At 32.4% G+C, this 20,113-nt stretch overlaps 2 protein-coding genes across 3 annotated transcripts in view; both read right to left on the minus strand.

The window, feature by feature from the left end:
- LOC136036996 (annulin-like) overlaps positions 1–19,585 on the minus strand; it is a gene marked incomplete at its 5' end in the record, with an annotated part of 59,797 nt that extends 40,212 nt beyond the window's left edge. Inside the window, 6 exon segments of the mRNA XM_065719398.1 lie at positions 2,687–2,766; positions 4,726–4,979; positions 6,927–7,087; positions 11,508–11,682; positions 17,177–17,406; positions 19,453–19,585. Coding sequence (XP_065575470.1) covers positions 2,687–2,766; positions 4,726–4,979; positions 6,927–7,087; positions 11,508–11,682; positions 17,177–17,406; positions 19,453–19,585 — 1,033 coding nt within the window.
- LOC136037006 (ribosomal protein S6 kinase 2 beta-like) overlaps positions 1–20,113 on the minus strand; it is an 884,370-nt gene that overhangs the window by 661,180 nt on the left and 203,077 nt on the right. The gene's annotated exons all lie outside the window — the stretch shown is intronic.

Genomic DNA, 20,113 nt, shown 5'->3' on the forward strand with positions numbered 1-20,113 from the left:
ATTATCACATAAAGGAGAGGGACTCTCAAACCTTCTGGAGTGTATCATTCGCATTGTACTGCAAAAAATCAAATTAAAAAAATATTTTTTTTCTACTGAAAGTAAAGAGCAACATTAAAACTTAAAACAAACAGAAACTCATATATGTTATTATGTATATGAGAGAGGTCGCGCTCTCGTCAACACCTTGCTCTTTACAATAAATATTTTTAGTACTTTTGAAAAAAGCTTCTTATTTTTCCAATTAAACGACTCTTGTGTTTCAAAAACGTTCTTATAGAATTGGGACAAAATTCAAAATTTAGCATAAGGAATGAGGTGTTGAAGAGGAGGCAATCCCCTTCATTTATATAATAATATCTGTTCTTTTTAAGTTTTAATGTTGCTTCTTAACCTCAGCTGAAAAATCATGTTTTTTAATTTAATTTCTGATTGTATTTTAAATATTCTCATGAAATTTGGCCCCACCTTCACGGAGACATACTCTCCCCATGGATATATTCTCTAGATCATTCAATCGCGGTGAAAATTTACCTAGGCCAAATACCCTTAACAACTCCATGCATAAAATTGAGACGGAAAAGAAAAAACAAGAAATGTAAAAAGAATTTCTAATAGAAATTCTGGCAAATTCCTCCAGTGTATGATTTCCTCTGACAATTTTAACCCCTGGAAACATCCCTTCCCATGCAGAGTTCCCAGCAGAAAATCGTCTTCCCATCCTAAAATGTATGACTGAAAACTCATCAAAGAACTTCTTTGCTTTTCAGAACAAGTCCCATTTGGGTCTGACTAATTTTGGAAAAGATTATCATTTACAAATGACACAGTTTATACACTTTTATTTATTTTTCATGTTTATCTAAAGATAGTTGAGCTTTGACTTTGGATCTTGAGATGTGTTGACAATATGTTGATGTTGCCTATTTTTTCTTACATACGATGTGTTTACTAAATAACTAAGACAACATTACAACAGTTTAGCTAAATGAAAATAATTAGACAAAATATAATATATTATAAAAAATAATATATAAAATTTTATATATAATATAAAAAATAATTAGACAAATGATACTTTAGACAATGATCAAAACTATTGTCTCAAAGTGAAAGTAGGAAATGGACATTGGTATCGCGTGAGATGGAGAGAGCTGCCATCTTTAATCCCTGCTCTGTATGCTAAACTTTAACAAATCCTTCCCAGAAGAGTATTTTAGAGTGCAGCAAATATAGTCAGTTGGTAATTGCATGTTTTTTAAACACTTAGTACCTTTTTAGATTGGAATGAAATTATTGTGGTTTAAAGTAAATAGCAAGAAAAGCATCTGAATTAATACAAAAATAATAATAATACTTGATCACATTGTTCATTTGCTAGAAAAATAATTTTAAAAAAATCCTTAAAAAAGTCAAAAGTTTAAAAGAGTTAAAAGAAAAGTCTATGTGTGAACAATGGGCAATTTTTATAACTTAAAGACCTTTCTCGTGGGGCTGTGTGGGTCCATGTTATATCGAAAGAAATAGCTATTGGGCCTTTATACTAGGATAGACGCAATGGCTATCTCAAAGTTTCACTCGACGATTTGGGAAGAAAGGGGGGAAGGGGCCTAGTTGCCCTCCAATCTTTTTGGCCACTTAGAAAGGGAACTAGAAATTTTGATTTCCCTTCAAATATACCCTCTCACAATATTCTATATATTCCCGGGCTTATACTTTAAATTTTATAGGAGGGGGGCATCCCTACAACCTAAATCTCTTGCGCATTATGGTCCCCTAGGCCCTAAAAATTACAAATATAATTTCCAAACCTTTCAGTAACAAACATTTGTCCCTTTGTTGGGCCCCATTTTTGGGCAAATCCAATAAATTCTTTCAATTTACTCTTGCACATTAGAGATCTCTTGGCCCAAACACATGCTATAAAAATATTAATACATAAGTCTGAAACCGACCAAAGGAAGCTTTTGTTTTTACTTCTTAATATCCAATTTCTTAACATATCCCATTTGTGAAGCAGCCTATACCCCCAACCAAACCTTTTTTAGTACTAGCTTGGATAAGTAAAACTGATTATATTTGGTAAAAGCTTGGTAAAAATATTAAGCTGGCAAACCTTAGAATAAATATAAGATAAATGTATGTTAAAAAATTAGACAAAAATAAGCTAGGTCGTTTGAGTGAAAATAAGTAAAACTAATTGGTAAAACTTTTAATGATGACAGTAAATGCAATGATCAAAATGTGTTTTTTAGATCAAAATTTATTTTTGTATAAATTTATATTTTCAACTAATTTATTATCGCAGAGATAGAATGGCTTAAGAAATTACTTGAATTGTATATTTATTTATGAATTAATTGAGAAATATTTCGTTTCAGTTATATCTTTGGATGTGGATATTGAAAATATATAATAGCGTCTGGTATCTTCCTTAAGATTAGCCGGAGACTCCAAATAAAAACGGACATTTGCTATGATTAGTCCACAATATAATAGGATTAAAGATGAAATTCCCCAGTAAGCGGTAATTCATCAACATTTTTTTATTTTGAGACTCACTTTAAATCCAAATTTAGTCAGTCTAGCTAGTTCTAGGTTAGCTTCAGACAATCTTTATGAGCGAACCATATTTTTTACCATAATTTACCATATTATTTTACCATATTTTTCAGATTATACATACCGTCATCTGGCTTATACTCCTGCGTGATATCTAGACGTTCAAACCTCCCAACTTCTTTTGTGCTAATATTCTGACCAATTCTGAAAAAAAAGCGCAAGTAATATACATTTTTAAAATACTCTTCAATGCCAAGCACATAAGACTAGAAAAAAAGTTATAAATTAATGTAGATAAAATAAATGAGTAAAATAAATGAATGCACCAAATAAACGCAACTAATATTTTTATTCACTATTCTCATAAAACATAGAGATTTTGCGAATAAACGAGAAAATCCGAGAAAAACAGCTGAAAATCTGAGAAACACAGATTCAATTGTTATTGACAAAAAACGGTTTGCCAATGCTACTTTTTTTTATCTAGCCTTCAAGAAAACGTTAAAACAATTCTAATGGCACAAGCTCAAAATTCTTGATATTTCAAATAGTTCGTGGTAACGAACTGTAGTAAGGAGCGACCCGGCTCAATAGTGAACAAGACTCTAAAAAACGGAATTTTGATACTAATAGATATGTCAAAAGAATTGGATTTTTATGCTGACTTTAAATATATAAGTTTCATCAAATTTAGTCTTACTCATCAAAAGTTACGAGCCTGAGAAAATTTGCCTTATTTTGGAAAAATAGGGAAAAACCCCCTAAAAGTCATACGAAAATCACACCATCGCATTCAGCATATCAGAGAACCCTTCTGTAGAAGTTTCAAGCTTTTATCTACAAAAATGTGGAACTTAGTATTTTTTGCCAGAAGACAGATCACGGGTGCGTGTTAATTTGTTTGTTTGTTTGTTTGTTTTTTTTTCCAAGGGTGATCGTATCGACCAAGTGGCCCTAGAATGCCGCAAGAGGGCTCATTCTAACAGAAATTAAAAGTTCTAGTGCCCTTTTTAAGTGACCAAAGAAATTGGAGGGCACCTAGGCCCCCTCCCACGCTCATTTTTTTCCAAAGTCAACAGATCAAAATTTTGAGATAGCCATTTTGTTCAGCACAGTCGAAAACATAATAACTATGTATTTCGGGCTCACGTACTCCCCCACAGTCCCCAAAGGAGGGACTGCAAGTTACAAACTTTGACCAGTGTTTACATACAGTAAAGATTATTTGGAAGTGTAAAGACCTTTTCAGGATGATTTTGGTTGGGGGGTTTGAGGGGAGGGGGCTACGTGGGAGTATCTTCCCTTGGAGGAATTTGTCATGGGAAAAGAGAATTCGATCAAGGGGGCACAGGATTTTCTAGCATTATTTAAAAAAAGAACAATGAAAAAAATATATATATATATATATATATATATAAGTTTTTTAAGCGGGAAGTAAGGACCAGCACTAAAACTTAAAACGAACAGAGATTATTACGCGTAGGGGGGTCCATCTCTTCCTAAATAGCTCGCTCTTTACGCTAAAGTATTTTTAGTATTTTCAACTATTTATTCTACAGCCTTTGTGATTCAGGGGTCAATCTTAAAGAACTGGGACAAAATTAAAGCTTTAGTGTAAAGTGTGAGGTATTAACGAGGAGGCAAACCCTCTCATATACGTAATAAAAATATACGAATATAGAAGTTGGTTACGTAAGTTAATTTGTAAGTTATGTATATTTTTTACTAATAAAAATATTCGTTAAAAATTGAAAATTCTAGTTGCCTTTTTAAGTAACCGAAAAATTGGTAGGCAACTAGGCCTCCTCTCCCATCCTTTTTCTCAAAATCGTCTGATTAAAACTAAGAGAAAACCATTTAGCAAAAAAAATTAATACACAAATTTCGTTTTAATTATTCATTTGCGGAGAGCCAAAATAAAAACATGCATTAATTCAAAAACATTCAGAAATTAAATTTAAAAAAACACGTTTTTTTTTAACTGAAAGTAAGGAGCGACATTAAAACTCAAAACGAACAGAAATTACTCCGTGTATGAAAGGGGCTGTCCCTCCCTCAACGTCCCGCTCTTTACGCTAAAGTTATTTACTGTTTAATGAAGTAGAATTGAGAGAAAGAGTAAAACTTTATCGTAAAAAGCTTAAATCATTTTTATTGTCTTACTTGTCTATGTCCTGTCCAAGCAGCTTCATTTTTGTATCATTTTCATTATACCTCCAGAACACCTGATCAGCATTAGCCATTGCAAACACAAATTCCCCGTCATATGGCTTCAAAACTTCTCCTCTTCTTATTGCAGTAACTGATGCTGGTCCACAGCAAAACATGCTATTATCAGCAGACCTTTCTTGTGGGGTCGCGTCTATTACTTGCCATCCTCCATAGCCATTGCCTATATCCGGCCTCTCCATCCATACCTATAAAAATAAGGTGAGGTTTGGTCAACTATTTGCCATCCTCCATTCTAAGGACCCACAACTAACCTCTTCATATATACCCATAAGGAAAGTATTATCTTGTCAGTTACTTTCCATTCTCCAAAGTAAGATCCGGGATATCCATCCGAGCTATAAAGATTAAGTGGAACTACACCAAAAATTTCCCATCTGTCGTGTACATGGACCTCTACGAGTAAAGTGGGGCTTTGGCAATTAGTTTTCCATTTTATATACAATGTCTATATCTGTCTTCTCAGTTCATACCTATGAAAAATACCGAAAGGTTTGGTATTGAAGTCAAGCAAATTTTATATACGATGTGATTCAGCTTAAAAAGGCTACGGATCCACAAGATCCATTAACAGTGCACCGTTTGACACCGTTACGGTGTCAAATTGACGTTTCAGCTACAAGCCTTTTTAGAAGGAAATATAGCAAACCTGCCATCTAGCCTTGTGGCAGCTGCAATTAAGCCTCGGGTCCTGTATTAGCAAGCAGAACATTAATCTAATGTATTACAATAGGGCTGTAAAAATAATTGGCCAGAAAAAGCTCTGCTCAAGCAGGCAAGCAAGTGGGAACAAGTTTCAAGTTGGAATCAAATTACGATATTAAAATACTCGTTAGGTCCTGGCCTTATGGAGAAAACGTTCCCTTTGAACAGTAAATAAAGAAATCAAGACATTCGAATAGGAAAATTTTCCTACAGAGCAAGAAAACTGCTATCTACTGTCTAAGTTAATTTCAATTGTCGGTGGCAGCACTTACCGTTAACTATCAGCTATAAAAACAATTAATAATGTGTTAGGCGCAATTATTTGGTGAAAAACACGGAAATCTGTTTTCTTACTTTAGTAATTCACACAGATAAGCGCGTGAACGAGGCCTTAACCCAGATCACCCACCCAATCACCTAGGACAAACAGTAAAGCCAAAAACATTCAACCCAAAAGAAGGCTATACAGACATGAAACATTGTCAGTAGTAAATGTAAGCCATCACCAACTAAACGTAAAACCCTTCAAATCTAATTAGCTATTCCCAAGTGATCACCTTCCACCACGGTACCTCAGAAGAATACGCACTTGCCTTAATAGGTTTCGGTGCTTTACATTCTGACCCAGACAAAGTGGCACGCCTATCACAATTTCTTTACGATACTATTAATATTTATATTTTCCCATTTTTTTATTATTAATCGTTTTGTGTCAGACATTGGGACAGAGGAATGATATCACCTGTGGCTTCAAATTTTAATACGTTTCACAAAAGAAAATCGAAATTACCAAATGTAGAGGGGTTGTCTAACTCTTTTCAAGGGAATGGACTTACCCTTTTACAAAAGAATTGTCTTACGCTTTGCAGAGGAATTCCAGAGGAATAGTCTGAAAATATTTTTGTGTACCCTTTTAGCTGGCCATGCATAAAACAATAGGCTGTATTAAGAATGTGGTTTGATCCTACTGTCTAGGTCTATACTGGAAGAAAGATAAAGACAACTTGGCAGCATTTAATGGCTTAAAGATGATCGATTGCCAGTCACCAGGGTTTTTTGTGATTAGAGTAAGGCTAAACAAAAAAAGATCGTCCTAAACGAGCTGAAAAGGATTTTCCCTACATTTTTCCTACAATTCCATAGTAAAAAAGCGTTCTGTAATTTCACTGGTTTTAAGTCAGTAACATACTAATGTTAGAAAATCGTATTATTTACATAATAATCTTTATTGCACGTTACAAATATACGCTGAATACCGTTTCCTTTTGTATTCGTACAGGAAATATTAAGCAATTGAAAAGAATATATTTTAGATTTCAACTGATTGGTAACTATGCATGATATTTTAACCAGCTTAATAGAGGCCATTCAATTTTAGTGCCAACATTTTTTACTAGTGGTTCTTCTTTTTCTCTGTTGAAATTTCTTACCTCATTCCAAACATGAAAATTCCATACAGAGTCCTTGCAAAGCTCCTTAATTGGATTGCCCTCACCATCCACGAAAACATCTACTGTTATACTCGCTGTAGTGTCATGAGCTGAATCAAAATTCGTAATGACTCTGGATGGTATGCCTAATGCACGACAAACTAAAAAAATAGCCATAATAAGTAAATTTTATTTTAAACAATACATAATAAATGTTTATAAATTACACTTAGTTTATATTTCAGTAGGATATGGTTGAAATAAAGAGCATTTGTACTTTGCAGTAGCTATAGGCCATTATTAGTTTTATTATTATAGACCATTATTAGTTTATTATTAGTTTTTTCTATTATACAATTATAGCACATAAATTGTTGAAAATATTTTTTGAAAATTTGAAGTTTGAAATATCTATAATGTATTATGATGAACTACGATCAATATTTTGCATTATATTTTCGTCCATTAATTTCCAATTTTTTGCACGATTCTTTGCCTTTATTGTATGTGACTGAATCAAAACACATTGTCGGTAAAAATATAGTTTAGAAGCAGCTATTCAGACAAACGTTATTTAAACTTCGCCTCATAGAATGAGAGGTGCGGCATTGGCTGAGGAAGCTATAACATTCCTCGTTGACGTATTAATATCTGTTCGTTTTAAGGTTCATTGTCGCTATTTACTTTCATTGTTTAAAAAAAAAATCTTAGTTAATCTTTGTGCTAAAAATCTCTGTGTGACTACTAGGGCGAACTGACTACTTCTACTCAATTTTTTAACATGGAAAAACAAAATATTAGAAGCAGAGTAGAAGCAGAAGACCCGGAGTAGAAGCACAGTCTTTCGGTCGTCAAAAAAAAGTAGCAAATTGAAGCAGTCATTCCAAAGTATGGTACAGTGTGATGTATGTGCTACGTCATGCCTTTTTGTATTTCCTATGTAATAGGGCCAAAAGTAACTCCCTATTAAGACAAATTTTAAGCATTTGCAGTTAGAAGAAGCTTTGTTGTTTTATGATGTATTACGATGTATGTGCTGTACTACCTTTTTATGTCTAATATGTCAAATTATGTGTAAGATTTTTAACATCTGTAGATAGTAGTATGAATGTATGCATAGTTTTATTACCCATCACAATCCACAAAACCACATAACGGATGGAAAAAAACACAAATCAGCAATTAGACAACATGACTATCCTACCAAAAACCAATTAAGAATGTACTTTCAGAGTTTAGTTAATTTTGACACATTTCATTTTTCGTTCTATAGACAGCATTAAGGGGTGTGCTAACTCCATATCTGGTCAATACAGTGGTTTCAAGTAGTTCAAAGAGGCACCTGAAGCAGGTACTTTGAATGTTTATGTAAGCACTTCCTAATAACTGCTACAATCACCCTACGTGAAAATTGTCCAAAATTGTGAAATAGCAAATAAAAACAGGACTACCAGAGTATTGTGCACGGAGGCTAGGATTTGGCGCCTAAATATAAATTTCAAAGAAACTAGCAGTCCATGCGGTTTCATAGCATAATTCATAAAAAAAAGCTTACTAGGAAACTCGGGTTTGCTTGATAATTATTCTTAATTGCTATTTCAAGGAGAATGACGTGATCCTGTCCAGGAGCTAAATGGGGTGTATTCCAGGTTTCAGACCATGGTAACTTTACTTTAATTACAGAATTTAGTTGAAGCTACATCTACCGGGAAAGGCTGTTAAGTAAGTACTGGCTTGTTACGTTCGTAAGGGCCTAATCTGCATGAGTTGAAATGAAGTAAAATAATGCTCCAATATGTTTCAAACCGATATTAATAGCAATGATGATTTTGATGCACATCTACTTCACTAAAAATGATCGTGACTATCTTTAGTAATTCTTACTAACTAAGTAAATTTAAAGTTACTTTTCTGTTATTCCAGCTACTACGAAACATCAGCTGGAATGAAAAAAGTTACTTTTTCTTAACTTTTAGTTACTTTTTGTTAAACCTGAGAATACAGCCATGGTCAACAATAAATAGACAACTCTCAACTCTTTACTGTTGTTGGTTGAAAACTAGGAATTTTCAGTCGTATTCAGTCTGGTCAAAATTTAGTCTGATAAGCTCATACTCCTCAGATAGTATATGCAAATTCTGACCCAAGCTGGTCTGCGTTCGGTAATTGCTCAAAATATCATCAGCATAATTTTCTAACGGTAAGTCATACCTCTGAATAAGAAAGTCCTAACAGCTTTCTGTTACGGTTCATTAATGTTATTATAAAAAAGTAGAGGAGAGACCAAAGAGCCTTGTCTTATTCAGAATTACTAGAGTTTCGGTTTTTGAAAATGTAAGGATGGCAAGTGAAAATGCAATTTAACACAGCATTTTCGAGAAGTTGAGGAATGTTTTTGCAATGAAAAAATGAAAAAGGTGCTTTCGTAATCTAGTAGGATAATTTCCCTGTGCCCCCCTTGCACGATCATCCTAAATGGCATCCACGCTGCCGTGTTGCTAGATAATAAAAATAAAAAGTAAGAATGCTGATAAAAGCCACCAAAAAAGTAGGTGCTTTGAAATGAATATATAGTAAAATTTAAAAATGTTTGACAACTAAATGTATTGAGTGGCGAAAAGTGATAAATTCTGCCAAGTTTCCGGATGCAAGTTCTAGTGATATTATATCTCGTCCATCTTGGATCGAACATTATTCAAAAATATTTTCGAAAGTTAATTATGGAGTGCATAAGCATTTCTCGTGTTTGCTTGAAAAAAATTTCCCGTCACGTTTATGTCAGAGACATGTGATTCCAGTTGAAAAGTGGGCTATTATTGAAGGTATTAAGGGTTTAAAATCAAAATCTTTGGATATTGATGGGATTAGTGTTTTGAATCTTGTTCCGAATTCTTTTGAACTGGTATCTCATCTCCAACTGTTTTTTCAAATGTGTTTGAGTAGTTCGTGTGTGCCCGATTCGTTCCTATGCGGCAGCGTTACGTCACTTCTAAAAAAAGGAAAAGATCCGGTTTCTTGTAGTTCTTATAGGCCGATAACGGTAGCTTGTACTCTTAGCAAGCCTTTTGAACACCTCCTACTACCTTATATCACTAAGCTTGCTCTAAATGATGATAATCAATTTGGTTTTAGATCTGGGCTAGGCTGTCAGCATGCTCACCGTGCTTTTACTTCTTTATTAAAAGATGCCCATCGCACTCGTCGCGTACTTCATTTCGCAACCCTGGACTTGTCTAAAGCATTTGACAGTATTTGTCATACTCAAGCATGGACAGCATTATGCCAGAGAGGAGTAAATCCGTCGGTAATTCACGTGCTTCGTTTTTGGTACTCCCATTCTTACCTTCGCCTTAAGTCATTAGATAATTCTTATTTTGGTCATATCCCTGCTCGTTGCGGTGTAAGACAAGGGGGAGTTCTTTCGCCGTATATTTTTAATGCTTGTATTGAAAATGTATTATCAAAAATATTGACTACGTGCCTACTAGGACCATCTGATATCTAATATCTGGCTTATGCGGATGACCTTCTTCTGATTAGTCAAACTGAGTCTGGTCTTGCCCGTTCAGTGAAGTCAGTTACTTCTGCTTTCCACGATATCGGCCTATACCTAAATATTGACAAGTGCGAGTTTCTTGTTTTCAACGGTAATAATTGTTCAGAATCACTCTACTGCGATGGTTTTAGTATTCCTCGTGTTAAATCGTTTCGTTGGCTTGGTATAACAGTATGCGATTCTATGAATGCTCTCCGGTCTCGTGCTGTCAAAGATATTAGTGATAAGCTGAGGCTCGGTTACTCTAAGATTGTAGCAAATCGTGGACATTATAGGAGAAGAGTGCTAACTCGGCTTTACTCAAATTTTTGTGATCATTCTGTGCTCTTCTGTTCTGGTATTAGGCCACTTCTGTTGACTGGTGATTTAAAACGTATTCGCATAAATTATTACCGGTACTGCAAATTTCTTTTATATCTACCTTGTTCTTACCGGAATACAAAACTGGTTAAAAAGTATTGTGCGACAGATATTAGTGGTGCTTTCGAAAAATTATCTGCGAAGCTAGCTATTGAAGCGCTTTATAGGCTAGGATGTTTTCATCGCCTTATCCGTCTTTTTTCTGGTATGTGATTAAATTTGTTTCTTTTGTATTACTTTTGCTGTTTTTCTTTTGTATTTTACTCCACTTAACCTATGTTTTGTGAAGTGGGTGATAAATAAATTATTATTATTATAATTAAAAAATATAATTTATAATACTCTTTGGCTTCATCATTAAAAAACAATAGAAGAAATCCCTAGTTAACGTTCCCAGTTAATGAGAAAAATGTCTTGAGCAAAATCAATCCAAGATAAAACTGCTTGTAATTGTTGATAAGATAAACAAGAATTACATGAATTCTTAAATTTTCAGAAGAGCGAAAACATTTAAATTTTCACCCCAAAGAATAGTAATATTAAAACAAATAAAAATGGTTTTATTTAACAAAGATGCAATTGCCGTATCATATCAGAAAAAGAAATGTATCCTGGATATGGATACCATTTTGTGGAAATGTATAAAAAAAGTAGGAATTCCTTACTAGTTGTAGTTACGCCAGCAAAAACCCAACATTGTCCAAATTTTACTGGTTCCTTGGTTCTGAAATATTTTTGCAAAATCCTCATGCTGCCATTCCAGCCCGTAGGAGGAGTTCCGCCGACAAAATCACCAGTCCAATTACCAACTAGAATACCGTTGTCATCTTGTGCATTTACCTAGAATTCCAAATTGCCTAAGACTGCATGTGAAGCCTAAGACTGCCGTGGAGAGTTCCTAAGAAGGAGGAAGGGGCAGCGAAATCTTGCTGGGTGGGACTAATATTGGGTAAAAAATTATAAATTTTAAAATAATTCTATATGGAGATGTCATCTATGTGAAAACTAGCTTTTCTAGTGTTACTGAAGTAATTTTACCAGTATTTGGAGTGTATCAGACGCAACGCACTTGCATTCCGTTGGTAAAGACAAAGATACGGGTTTTGTTATATTTTTCTAATTTTCATTGTTACCATTTTGTCTAGAAAGTTTGGTCGAAAAAACTTGGAAAGGGGGTCGTTCAATCAATTTCTAGTGCCTGTTTAAGTTCAAAAGTGGTTAGAGGCCAACTAGTCACCTTCTCATGTATTCTATGTTCATAAAAATACTTTAAATGAATAATTTAAACCATAAAATCAACAAAATTAAAAAGAATAGTCATGTCAAACATAATAATAACACATACTACAATGGATGAACATATGAAGCCTTAAACGAACAAAAATCCAATAGAAAATCAAGTCAAACTTAAAACGAAGAGAAACTAAAGCAAATAAAAATGGAACTACCATCCATTAAACCTTCCATAGGTCAAAGCTTCATTTACGATTTATCAAAACAGAGCCGTCATTAAGTAATTTTTCTTTTATTATAATAACGTATCAAAAATCTATCCGCTAGACGCTTTATTTATATGATATGTAGTAAGTTTTATGTGTGTATATGTAGTTTATGTATGGAGAAATAGATATGTATGCAGATGTAGATTATATTATGTATGTAGATATGTTTAAGTTTTATACATCCTGTCTTCCTTTTAGACGTTTTCATTTTCAAATATGGGATAAAAACAGCTTGTTATTTTAATGAAAGCAAGGATTGAACAGAAAATTTTCCCCATATGAGGGGTTCCCCCATGCCGCACTTCTGTTCTTTACCCTAAATTTAGAAAGCATGGAATTTGAACAAAAAGTATTATAGACCATTATAAAACTTAAGCGTAAAGAACGCAAGCTAAATGGAAACAGCCCCCTCACACTCTGAAAAACTTCTATTTGTTCTAAGTTATAATGTGGCTCCTTACTTTCATTTAAAAAAGAAATTTTTATCATCTAATTTCTAATTATTTTTTAAAGTATATGTAAAACTATCTAAGGTATATTAACCACCAGCACTACCCATCTCTCCCACCCTTGCTTGCTGCTAGTTGTATATAAAAGTACTTTCTATGGGTCGATAGCGTTCTTGAGTGGTAGCGGAAAAAATTGCCTGAGGATTAACTCAATTTCTTGGCATACAATTTCTTTTATAAAGTAACAAGTAACTAAAGCAATCCAACTCATTTGAAAAAGGAATGGCTAAAGATAAGCTGGGATGAACTTGAAACCAAATTCAATTTGTTTCACAGTTGCAAAAATGTCTTCCTCTTTTTCGTAAAAGAAAAATATTATCAGGCTCTAAGCCTTTCCTCAGTAATTCTAAGCTTAGAAAATTTTGTATCTTTTGTATCATCATAAAAATTGAATTTTTAATTTATGTTTTATAAAAAAAATTTTAACTTCTTTAGGCCACAGAAACCTAAAGCTAATATTTCTATTTTAACGTCGACAAAGAAAGTTTCTCGTAGTATTTGCCTCCCTCCTCTTAGGAAATTCCCTGACGACGGTCAAGATGCCTGTCCATCTTTTGTGCCAACAAGCGGTTAAATCTATTCTTTTATGTAAAAAAAAACTACTTTTCGTACAATAAGAAGGGAGCTGTCACCTCGCACTACATATATTCAGGCTTAATCAAAATGAAGCAAGGTTATACATTAATTTATACCCCCAACCAGGACCTCATCTATTTTTGGCAGAATATTCAAGGAATTTTAGACAATTTTGGGGCAAATATATACTTTTGAGGCATCAGGCCCCTCCCCTTATGTAGGAACAATAGCCTACCAGCCCTCCCCCGTAATAGATTATGCGAAATTGTACACCGATAGACATAACTTTAATACTGCCAAGAAGTGGTATGTGCAACAAAGTGGTAGCGAGGGTGCAGGGATAATAATACCCAAGGGGTCACGAAATGATAGAAAACGTCACTTTTTCTGTCGCATAATCTTTTTGGAAGATAGAAAAAGCTACCCTACAACTTTTACTTTTTGTTTGAATATGCTGTCTCCCAATTTTCTAAGACCATTGGTTCAGTACCACAACCCTTCGGAAAAAAATAAAAACACATCGGTAGCCTTCCTCCGCAAAAAAAAGAAGAAAAAAAATGCGAATTCTGTATTTTTGTAGATGGAAGCTTTTATTCTCTACGACAAGGCCCTATGATGTGCTGAATATGATTGTTTAATTTTCATCAATAAAAAAATCCAAAAAAAAAATTTCTAAAGAAAAGTAAAGACCATACGCAAACTTAAGATCAGAAGAAATAGAGACCTACAATAACAGAAATTTAAAACAATCAGATATTACTATTAAAGAATAAATGAATCCCAAAATGAACAGAAATTAAACAGACAATCATAGCAAAAACATAAAACAGGTACTAATATAAATGAATAAATAAATCTTAAAATGAGTAAAGCTTAAGATGAACATGCAAATCAAGCTTAAAACGAACAAAAATATATTGCTTTTGAAGTGTAAATGAAACCCAAAACAAACGGAAATTAAATAAACAATTATAACTAACAAATGTTACTAATATAAATGAGTAAATAAATCTTAAAACGAGTGAAACTTAAATTGAATATGCAAATCAAGCTTGAAACGAACGAAAATATCTACAAAGAAGGGTTTGGGTTTTGCCTCCTTCTTTCACTGTAAAAGTCTAAAACCTATTGTGTCATTGGCGCTTTACAGAAAAATGTAGGTGTGTTGAACATTCTTGAAAAGTACAAATAAAATCAAAGTGAATGTTTGATTTATAAGTGTATTAATTGCCGAAAGATCATCAGTTCCAGATTTGATTTCACTGCAATTTTATTTTCATTTTCGATGCTGCAATAACTGGAAAAAAAATATTCGCAATGTAATTCGTTTTCAAAAACTTCTTTTTCGAAAGTTTTTATTTTTTATAAATAACTTCTGTTCGTTTTTGATTGCCTAAGTTTCAAGTTTTTCAAAATTCCCTATTACATTTTTTTTTCAAAAATAAATTGACAGTTTTTAGTAAGAGCTAATAAAATAAACTGAACATTGGATATATAATGATATTAATTACTGAAAGTTCACCAGCTCAAGATTTCGTTTCACCCAGGTCGGATTTAAAGCTCGACGCCTCTAGGCCGAAAAGTTTTTGCCGCTTCGTTTTTACAAGATTTTCGGGGAAATTCCCAAAACCTCAGGAATATTGAAAGCTAGAGTGCCTAAGGGGCCAATTGGTAAATCTTGGTCAGGTTTCACTGCAAATTTCCTCTTGTTTTCAACATTGTAAGAAGCAAAAGAAAATATTTTGAAATAGGGAATTTCGAAAACTTAAAACTTTTTTCTACAAAAAAAGTTTTCTGAAGAAAAGTGAAGGCCATATTAAACTTAAGATCAGAAGAAATAGAAAACTACAATAACTTAAACTCAAAACAACTAGAAATCACTATTAAAGTATAAATGAAACCCAAAACGAACAAAAATTGAATAAATAATCATGACAAAAACATACAACGGGTAAAGACCTTCAGAAGATTGGGAGATGGTAGCCCTCCTTGTATTTGGGCTACTTTTGCTTGTTTTAGATTTTAGATGGATTTATTTGCATAAAATAAATAAATAATAAAAGCACTTATATTTTAATTAAACTCCTCTCCCTCCTGACATTCAATGGCTTGGAATATAAGGATAAATTAGCATCTATTCATTCATATAGATATTTGATATATTTTAATTTAATTCCTTATATATTTATATATATTTATTTATATATATATATATTTATATATATTTAAATTTTTATATAATTTATAATAATAATTTATATATTATATTATATATATATATATATATATATATATATATATATATATATATATATATATATATATATATATATATATATATATATATATATATATATATATATATATATATATATATATATATATATATATATATATATATATATATATATATATATACATATACAATATAATAATATATAATAATATATATAATATAATATAATATATAATAATATAATAATAATAATATTATAATATTATAATATTATAATAATATAATAATAATAATAATAATAATAATAATAATAATAATAATATTATTATAATAATATAATATAATAATATGATAATAATATAATATAATATATATATATAATATAATAATATATAATAATATATATAATATATAATATAATAATATATATATATATATATATATATATATATATATATATAATTTATATAATTTATATAATTTACATAATGTATATATAAATATATTTATATATATTTATATATTTATATATATATATATATTTATATATATCCTTATACATATTTAATTTAATTCCTTATTTTAATTTATATTCATTTTAGGTTGTTTTTTATTCGTTTATAGAAATTTTTCTATTCGTTGTATGTTTGAATTACATGTGACTTTCTGCTTGTTTTTGGTTTCGATATGGCTTTTTACTTTTCTTTGAGAATTGTTCTTGGGATTTTTTTTATTTATTTAAGCTCTTTGGGTGCAAAGTAATAACAATCTTTGGAACTGAGACTCCCAGGCATACCTACCTATTTCAGGATATGCTCAAGTGTGACAAACAATAAAAGAGACTAATTAAACGAAGTATTGGACATGGATAAATGGAAATATACTTTTTTTGCAAGGATACCGTTAGATACATAGGATACATGCTCCTAAGTAATATGCACCTGAATCCATAATTACTTATTTTTCTTTATTGTAAAAAAGATGATTTAGTTCCCCAATATAAAAGCTGACCATTTCTCTTTTCTTAAATATTAATTTGAAAAACTTTTTCCATAAAACAAGTTTTTCAAAGAAAAGTAAAGAGTTATTTTAAGCCAGAAATGAGCAGAAATAAAGTCAAATACCCTTTCAAGCGCAAAACTACCACAAATCAACATCAATAAATAAATAAAACTCGAAACGAACACATATTGCAATAAATAACCGAGTCAAGCTCAAAACGAGCAAAAATTAATATGAGTACTAGTACTCATTAAGTGAGTACAAATGACCGTCGATTGTCAGTTCCTGAAAGTTTTAACAATTTTTATTTATTAAAGTGAAAACATTAAAAATATTTTAAATGTGTTTCTATTTTGATGAAGATTGCATCCAACGCTTTCCACAGAAAATCATAGAAATGTAGCCTGAAACTGCCATCTTTTCTTCTTTATTTTATTTATGATCAACCTGCATCCACTTACTCCACTTACGAATCCACTTACTGATACTTAACAAACAACCATACTTACCGCAGCTGAAATAGCTCTAACTATTTTTACAGGATCCCGCCGTTGGTGCACTGGAACCCGACCAACCTTATTTATAACATACAACGCACAGTCCAGTACTAGTTCTTCAAACTGCGAAAAATTCCACGCCATTTGTTTTAGACTTGAAGATGTTCCTTGCCATATCAAGCCAGAATCACTAAGAATGTATTCCTTACGACAGTCTTCATCTTCCATATATACTTGGTCAACTATAAAATTTAAAAGTTATTTTTTATTAAGGGAAAAATATCAGCTAAATCAATGCAACAAATATAAAAGTTACAAAGAGGATACATTTCTGGATTTGATCAATATGTGTCGATCATTTGCTGCAAAAAATGTTTTTGCAAAAATGCAAAAAATGGGTGTGACAAGAGTATGTGATTCATAACAATAACTCAGCAGAAACCGAATATAATAAAGACAGAGTGATAACTTCAAATCCTTAAGTTGACTAAGATTTAATATGTGAAGAAATAGAAATAAAGTTTTGTTTTAGAAATACGAAGTCGTAGCCTTTAGACTTCATACAAGTAGCCATTTATAACATCAAAGAATATGCTGTGTTAATGGTCTACTGGTAATCGAATCTCTCACGTTAAATGTATGCAGAGACACTTGTACGTTCCATACCTCATCACTTAATTTATTTATCCTTTAATAGCTTGATCCAAAGAGTATAGAAACTGGCACTAACGTTGAAAAGAAAATCACCAACACTATCCACCATTTGATGACTTTCATTAATCAAAAATGGCGTATTATTGTCTTTTCAGGGACACTAGAACACAGAGGGCAAAAAAAGTAGAATTCTGTCCCTGGACTTGCCAATTTAGATTCTAATAGCCTACTTAACCTGCCAAAATCTCCCCAAGCTAACCTAGGCCTACTTTGTGCATATTCAATTTTGAATTTGAATAATTGCAGAGTAATGACATCAAAAATCTAATTTCCTCTAAAACTTTCTAATTTGTTATAAAGCAACGAGCCTCTGCACTATAAATGATGCTTATTGTTTTTAACTTGTATCTACCCATGCCTAGTCACCGAAAATCCAACTTTAAAATATAAGTATCCCATTCCTTTTGAGCTAGTCTTATAATTTACTACATACCATTCCATAAGTATCCTATTAAGTATACCATTCCTTTTGTGCTAGTCTTATAATTTACTACATACTTTGGTCTTAAAGGATGCTTAAATAAAAAAAACAAGCTTTTCAACGGAAAGTAAGGAGCAACATCACTCTGTGGAAAGTTCCTCCCACGAAAAATAAACCCCTCCCTCCACGTAAAATTTCCTCGGGACAATTCCATATTAGCTGAAAAATATAATACGTAAGCAATCTGTAAATTCTGAGTTTATACATCCCTTTTCTCAGGGTCCCTTGGGGTTGCATTATCCTCAAAAGAATAATTATTGAATCTTCCAGTTATGATGAAGAAAATGGCTATCTCAAAATTTAGATTGGAGGACTTTGGAGAAAGGAGCCGTGGGAGGGGGGCTATTTGCCCTCCAATCTTGTTGTTCACTTAAAAAGGATCATAGAACTTTCGAATTCCAAATAAATGAGCCTTCCTCCAATCTTTTAAGATCAGTGGCTCACGATCACCCCTGGAAAAAAAAAATACGCAAAAAAATAACAACAAAAAACGACAATAAATAAACATGCATCAGTAATCTTTCTTCTGGCAAAAAAATCCAAATTTCTCTATATAAGAGCCAACTCTTCAGTAGGTTCTCTAATATACTGAATTTTATGACGTGATTTTCGTTAAGATCACTTGACGTTTTGGGGGTCTTTCTCCCTTTTTAAAAAGTTGAACGAATTTTCACAGACCTGTAACTTCTGATGGATAACATTAAACTTGATCGATGTGTATGCATATTGAATGAGCCTCAAAATTAGATTCTTTTGATGCATCTACTGTTATGAAGAATCTGTATCTTACCATTTATATTAATATTGAGCCCCGTCGCTCCTTACTTACAGTTCGTTACCACGAATTGTTTGATATACAAAGAAAAGATTCTAATTTATTTTTGTATGATATTTCTTTTCTTTACAAATGGTTTACTTCAAATTTTGTTACTACGAGCTGTTTTGATACAAACCTGATCAAAAATAAATAAAAAAGGCTATTGAGACATGGCCAAAACTGTTATGATGGAGCTTGAGTCCTTTAGGTTAATAGCAATTAAAAAAGTATATGATACCACCCTCAATAATAGAAGAGAATAGTCATAAGCCCTACCTTTGCACCAAGGGTTGAATAAAATGTACAAGGGTGTTGGCAAGGTATAGCAGATACTGTCATTTCCATCTTTCCTTTGGGTATCGATATCCAAATGCCATGCTCCAACAATACAATCCGCAGGCGTTGCAATCTGAAATTAATAGCTATTCATTGCACCAGCCATTATGTCATTAGAATAAACTATCAGAGGCAATGCTATAGCGTTGGGCTAATTCGATCGTAAATCGGAAGTTCTTGTGCCCTTTTTAAGAATCAAAAAGTGATAGGAGGGCAATTAGCCTCCCTCTCCCCCAGCGCCCCTTTTCCCAAATGCATCCCATAAATATTTTAAGATAGCTATTTTGTTAAAAATAGTTCAAAGATCATATAACAAAAACTCTGGTGTCAACACAGCCTCCCAGGGTCCAGGGGCAGGCGTTGTAAGTTATGACCTGGGTGCATATATGGTTCTTATGAAAAGGTTGCTCGTATAAACTTCACAGAGAGCTCATTTGATTGAAAATTGAAGGTTTTAGTTGGGTTTTTAAGAGTCCAAAGAGATTGGATGGCAACTAGCCACCCCCCATGCCCCTTTTTCCAGAAACACATCCGATAAAAATTTTGAGATAGCCTTTTTGTTAAAAATAGTTCAAAGATCAAATAACAAAAACAGGTGTCG

This window comes from Artemia franciscana, chromosome 2 (genome assembly GCF_032884065.1).
Source record: "Artemia franciscana chromosome 2, ASM3288406v1, whole genome shotgun sequence".
NCBI lineage: Eukaryota > Metazoa > Arthropoda > Branchiopoda > Anostraca > Artemiidae > Artemia > Artemia franciscana.